The 6,630-nt window shown below is 39.3% G+C and overlaps 1 protein-coding gene across 1 annotated transcript; it reads left to right on the top strand.

Annotated features, from left to right (window-relative positions):
* Nucleotides 1–263: 263 nt before the first annotated feature.
* Nucleotides 264–6,132, top strand: CUNH17orf67 (chromosome unknown C17orf67 homolog). The gene is given in 4 exon segments (XM_015888151.3): nucleotides 264–752; nucleotides 754–787; nucleotides 4,772–4,906; nucleotides 6,127–6,132. Coding segments are annotated over 4 exon segments (291 nt in total). The 5' UTR covers nucleotides 264–636.
* Nucleotides 6,133–6,630: the final 498 nt, after the last annotated feature.

Genomic DNA, 6,630 nt, shown 5'->3' with positions numbered 1-6,630 from the left:
GAAACATTGCCCAGCCACTCCCATCAACGTTAACAGAAGTACACCATGTATTAAACTTTTATAGTGTTGTTATATATTTGGATTATACTTGGATTGCTGTACAGGTTGTTACACTTATGTTATACTGGACCGTAACAAAGATAGCTGAGCTGAGAATCCTATGCATAGGTTGCACAGTTAAAAGTCCAAAGGAAGCCATATATCTTTATACAGGAGATAAAGTATCTGTGGCTTTACCTGACATCTACTCTGTTCTCTGCTTGTTGTGTGGCATTGGAATCGCACAGCAATATGGAACACTGCCTCGGCTTTTCTCTTGGCCTTTCGGGAGATCTACGAAGAGTCTCTGGCTTTGAAATTGGTACGGTAGAGTAAATCTGATGGAAAATACAGTAATTTGATCACAGGCTGTCAGTGCTGCTATACTTTCCTCATTTAGCTAAGAGGTATGTGTGTTCTGTGTAAGTTTTATTTACTTTAACTTCTCCAACTTATAAACAAGCTCTAGTTTATTATTCAAAAGATCTCGGATTCCATTCATGCCTCCTGAGAGAATGCTGTGATGAAAGAATACTTTGTACATTGTACTATTCATATATGTGTGTGAGTGTGCGTGTGTGTATATATTCCTTTTAAATGCTGTATCCTATATCTAACAGCTTAACTATTCTTGTTCATTTTTTTTTTAAAAAAGATGCCTCACTACCAGAAAAGAAAGCCAAGCAGCTTTTGAGAATCTATTGCGAACGCAGACCAAAAAGCTGGTTTCCCTGATGAATCAATGAGGGTGATTTTTTTAGGTGTTCAGTTAAGCTACGTAGGTGTTTGTGGTACATTTCTTTCCTTTGTATCTTTAGGAATCTAAACAGTCATTAAATCCAGTACAAAACTTCAATTGTTAACCATTTGGATATCCTGCCAAAATAAGCCTACATGAGAAAAATGAGAATAGTTAATTTATCACCACCTAGTATATTTGATATTATTAAAGGAGAAATGTCATAATTCAGTGGTGGGAACTTTTGGGGGGCTAGGGCCACACTTAGTATTTTGAGCCAATGGGGAAATGATACAAATAGCACATCACATATATTAGCAGTGCCAGAATTGTCTGTCTCTCTTCCGACTCACCATCTTTTGTGAGACTTTTTCCCTTCAAATATGTTAAGCCTATTTTACAGCTTTCACTACAGTTTTCTCATATTTCTAGTGTCAGAGGAGAAAAGCGTGCTTTAGTTTTTGCACATATAATCAGAAGGGTGCTCTGCAGGGTAAAAACATGGGATTCAGAGACAGCACAAATGTTGTTTTTAGTTTCATGCGTGCATGAAGTTGCGGTTCTTATATACCTGTACCTGGGAGTAGTATCTGTTAGACATTCAGAATTTATTACTGAGTAGTTATTTGTTCAAGTAGAACAAGGTTTACAGCATAAGTCAACAATTCTACACATGCCTCTTCAGAAATTATCACCAGAGTAGGAGCAATGGTCAATCCATATTTCGAAGGATCAGGACATATTCATTATCTCACCCAGCATTATGTATGAGTCATTTAATCAATAGCATCATATAATTGCTAAACTTTCTGTATTGTATTTGTGCGTGTTTTGACTAGTTAACACAACTGACTCCAACAGATCCGATGCTGCAGATACCATGCACTGCTTAGGGGCAATCTCTACATTTCTCAGTGAACAACTTTTTGCCTCTGTCACCTAAATCAGGGGTTTTCAAACATTTTCAGGATGTGGAACCTGCTACTTAAAAAAAAATATTTTTTTTGTATATTTTCCCCTTTCTTTATATTAAAAATTTCAGTTCAGCAGCAACAGGTGAAGAGGATCTGAAGACTTACGGGCCATAGAATTTAGATACCACAGATTCTACAATTCTCTGTACCTGAAAGGTATGGTAAATGGGCCATTTCAGGCATCTTCTGTTCTCCTTGCTTAGGCTAACTGTATGTGGGCTGCAAAAATCTGGATGAGTACTAAATGGGAGCAAAGAGAAATAAAAAACTCTAATCTTTTCTGCCATCTAGTGATCATTGGACTATCTTCAGCCTAGCTAGGGTAGACCTCTCCTTGCCAAGCATCTGATTGTACTTCTGTCAAAGCAGCAAAAGGAGCCATTTTTTACACAGCTGCAAATTAAGCTCAGTCTGAAGGCATTTCTGCATTGCTGTGATGGAATGGTGTTATGAAGGCCACACTCATGGAGATAAGCATTTCCTCAGCCCTCAACAGGAGCGTGGGAAGTTTAAGAAGATGAGACTGGCACCACCCTAAGGAATTCATGGTGTTGTGGTTTGCTGGCTTGGGAACTTAGGTTCAGTCTGGAGAGATTTCTGTCTTGAGGTGGAAGCTAATAAATGCAACAGAACTGTACTGCACTGTCTCGTGGAGTTCTTTGGGCTGAACCTGACAACTGCACCCTAAACTGCTTCTCTCCCATGCTGCTCCTGGCTGTTTCTTAAGCCAATTTCAGCAATTCCAGTTGGGACTGTAGTGGGTGGGCAACAGGTCTGAGCTGGTGCTCAGCCTGGACTGCAGCCACTGCAAGATCTGACTGGTCACTTCCCTCTTTCTTGCTCTTTCTATCTGTGCAGAGAAGGCAAGCCTTGCTGGTTGACTCCTATCTTGATTAATCTACCAATGCCCCCCATTTCCTTTTAGGGATTATTCCTTCCACACGAGTCCCGTGTGCCTTTCCTTTGCTTTCCCAGGTATTTGCACACATGGATGCTTTCACACATACACTCATTATCTTCTCTGACACTAATGCAGATCCTTTCCCCCCCTCTTTTTGGTTCCATGATTGCTCTGATGCTTCAGTAACCAAAGCAAAGGGAGTAGTTCATTCTTTCTTTCCTACCTTCCTTGGCAGGTCCATGAATCCTTTGTAGCCAGGAAAGACTGATAGCTCAGTTTCACAGGGACAAAGTAGCGATGTTCCTACCTTGCCTATTAAAGATGTTAAAAAGACAAATGGAAAGGAAGGGAAGTTTTGTAGTACTGGGAGGATGGCGTGGGAAAGCAAGGGGAGCACATTGCCTCCAGCTTCGGCAGGAACCGAAAGGTGTCCACTGGGAGATGTAAGAGTTGAGCTTCTAGGGTTGAGGACAGTTCATTGATTTAACAGACTGAAGACTTAACAGACTTGCTTGATCAACTGCAAGATTATACAGAATAGCAATTGCCAACCAGCAGAGTACGTAGCAGCTCAGCAGCCCAGGACAAAAACAATTGTCCAGGGCAGAACCAGCCACGGGAGGGGAGGGGAGGGGAGGGGAGGGGTGTATTTGCCACTTCAGCCAATCAGAGCTGGGCTGTTACTAGAATGGAACAATGTGCTGGAGAACATCCACTCTGAAGGACTTAAGACGGTTTGGGTTGGAAAACAGCAGTTTTGAATCAAAGCTAGAAAATACAGGCTTGGGTGCATTTGCAATGAGTGGGGAGCGGGAGGAAGCTGTCGTCCATTCCTGCACTCAGGAAGCAGTGAACAGCCTACACTGACAATGGGCCAAGCAGAAAGTGAGGATCTGATTTTATACTCATGATATCATTTCAGCATGTGGCAGTACCTGGCTGACCTATTTGGGTTCAGAAACTACACAAGGTCAGGCTAGGTTAGCACTTGCATGAAAAATTAATAGGGATTCCCAGGGCTTTAGATTAGATTGGGTAGTTGAAAAACACCCCAGAAGACTATGATAAACCACTTTTTTATTGTTGCCAAGAGGCCTACATGTAGCTTGATTTTAATTGCATTAATTTTGTTATGTTTCAGATTCTGTATTTTTACTTGTTGCAGGCTGGAAATTGGAATAAGCAGGAAAGTGGAGAATAAATTCAATAATAAATAATCCCCCCCCCCCAATGCTATTTTCTGCTACCCCTTTTGCCATCACATCCACCTGGCTAAAATTTACAGGACTATCGGGCAATTTTATCATCCTAGATTATGCTGTTATAACCTGACTTTTTAAAAAAAAAGTTTTTAAAACACATCTCATTCATTCCCTCCTCAAATGAACAACAGAAGCCCAGTGCAGCCAAACAGATCAGAAACTTCTTCAGCATCCCAGATGCAGTCCAACTCTAAGCTTCTTCCGTGTCTGGAAATGGCCTGGGTAAACCACATGCAAAGCTTATCAGATTTCAGCTTTATAGATAGGCCTTTCTCCTCATTCTAGCCTTTCCTGTCACATGAGCTTGGACAGGAAAAGAAACATTTTCTGCAAGGTTGACTAGAAGGCTTGGCCTAATCCAAAAAAGAAACCGGGCTCTCTACTGATGTTACAGTATGTATTCATACTGTAAAATGGCAAGCTATTGCTGACTAATGAAGAGCTTTTTAAACAACCAGATATCTCTAAGAAAAACCATTTGCCCCCTGCAGAAAACAGTTGTAGAGTGCAAATACCAAGGGGTGGAGATTCTGCTAAAATCTAAGGAACTGCATAACAAGTGACTGGAGAAGAGACTTGGCTTTAATGGGCATTTGGGGAAAAAAATTCAAAGTTTTCTTGATTTAGAGATAATTATAAACTGATTTGCTTCTTGTTGCAACAAAATTAATAAGGCAGATAAAATCACATATATATAGATGTATTTAATGCAAAGTAAAATTCATAGTTTCTTGTTAAGAGAATCTTGGTTGCCATCTCTTCATTCCCCTAAGCTAATTGTTCTAGAGTCATTATTGTGTTCGGCCACAGCTCCATATATGACAGATATTGGGGCCCATATATGTATATTTAACAGGAACAGTTGCTTTACCTCCAGCATTTGGAGTAGAGATCAGAAGAACAATTTCTTAAGCACTGGTAGAATCCATACTGCTACTCACATTTCAATAGAGATGCAATTTATCAGGTGTCAAGAGTGACATTTTCCCCAGTAAGCATTCTTTTGGGGTTTTTTTAATATTCTTTTCAGAGCAAACATTTGTTCTAGAATGCACTAGCTTTTAAACATTTTACATATATATAAAACACTTCATAATGCTTCTTCCCAAATTGTGTTTCTGAGTGGCAAAAAAGAGACCCAAAAGCTACAACCAGTTACAAGAAATGAAACAATGTTCTTCATAACTAGAAAATAGCTAGAGATTATCTTGCATTGTAGCATTAGCAATCTAATTGAGCTTTCTTTCTACTGAAGACTGATAAAAGTTTTTTTAATATAAAACAACATAGGACAGGGACACGCTTAAGAAAACTGCTTATCTAAGGCAGCAGTCCTATACTGTACCTACTGACTTGAGAATAAGCCCAACAGAAAACGATAGGGCTTAGTTCTGAGTAAATAGGTAAAGGGTTGCAAAATGCTGAGCAAGATGGAAGGAAAAGAGAAGAGGACATCCAGCAGCAAGATGGGTGGACTCAGCTATAGTGGTGATGGGTGCACTATTGGAAGACTTGAAGGATCAGGTTAAGGACGGATCGTCATGGAGAAAATCTACGTGGTCACTAAGAGTCGACACTGACTTGATGGTACCTAATCAGTGAAAAAACACTGTAATCATGGAATCAGGCTTACTAATTTATAAAGTAGCAGAGTCCATAGAAATGCTTAATAACATTCCTGCTGCTGCTGCTGTTCTAAATGGAGATTTGCAGCCCTTTCATGTACGAACAAACTGTCATTTGCACTGATAAAAAACAAAAACCTTTCTCATGAGCTTCTGCAATCCCATGTACAGCTACAAGGGAATAAGCCTTATAACTTGAATTCTGCAGTGGTTATTTCCAAGTCATGATGCATAAAATTGGATTGCTTGTATCACTCCTTAGATGCACACAATGTGTATATGCTCACAAATTTTGATCAATGTGGGGAAATGTAGCCTTATTAAATTTAACCTTGGAATGCATTATATTTAATATATGGGAATTTCTTACAGAACACATGGAGTAGCATTGCTCAAACTATTCCACTTTGTTTGTAGGAACAATTTAGAATAAAATTGAGATTAAGAATAGATATTGCTGAGTTATCTATAAAACTTTGTTGTTGTTGTTGTTCAAATCAGCGTTGACTCCTGGTGACTGCCTGGATAAGTTCCTAGTTTTTTTGGCAACATTTTCAGAAGTGGTTTGCCCTTACCTTCTTCCTAGGACTGAGACAGAATAACTAGCCCAAAGACACTCAGTTGGCCATGTGGCTAAGGCAGGACTAGAACTCACAGTCTCTTGGTTTCTAGCTTGGTATCTTAAACCACCACACCAAACTGGCTCTCTCTACAAAACAAAGCAACTTCATATGGTAGAATATTATGCTTGCTTCCCTCTCCTGTAGTTCCTTTAATATTTTTAGAATTTATAACACTTGTATCAAGAGGTTTCAAACTCAAACTAAAAAGAAAGAGAGAAAGTAGGCATCCTTGATGTGTACTACATATTAGGAGAGTACACACCACAAATTATAATTTGTGATTAAATCATCCCAGTTCAATGTAAAAAATTTAGAAGAGCCCTGAAATTTATTTATATAAACATTTATACCCTACTTCCTAAGACCCAAAGTGATTTGCAAAGAAAAGAAAACAACCAAATAGATTAAAAGAGAACCATTCAATCCCAACTACACTAAGGCAAACCGTCTACGATCAGTACCGAACA

This window comes from Python bivittatus, unplaced genomic scaffold, assembly GCF_059951505.1.
Source record: "Python bivittatus isolate LINGU-HERP-01145 unplaced genomic scaffold, Pbiv_v1 ctg000220_np1212, whole genome shotgun sequence".
Classification (NCBI taxonomy): Eukaryota; Metazoa; Chordata; class Lepidosauria; order Squamata; family Pythonidae; genus Python; species Python bivittatus.
This window is presented reverse-complemented; position numbering and strand designations above follow the sequence as displayed.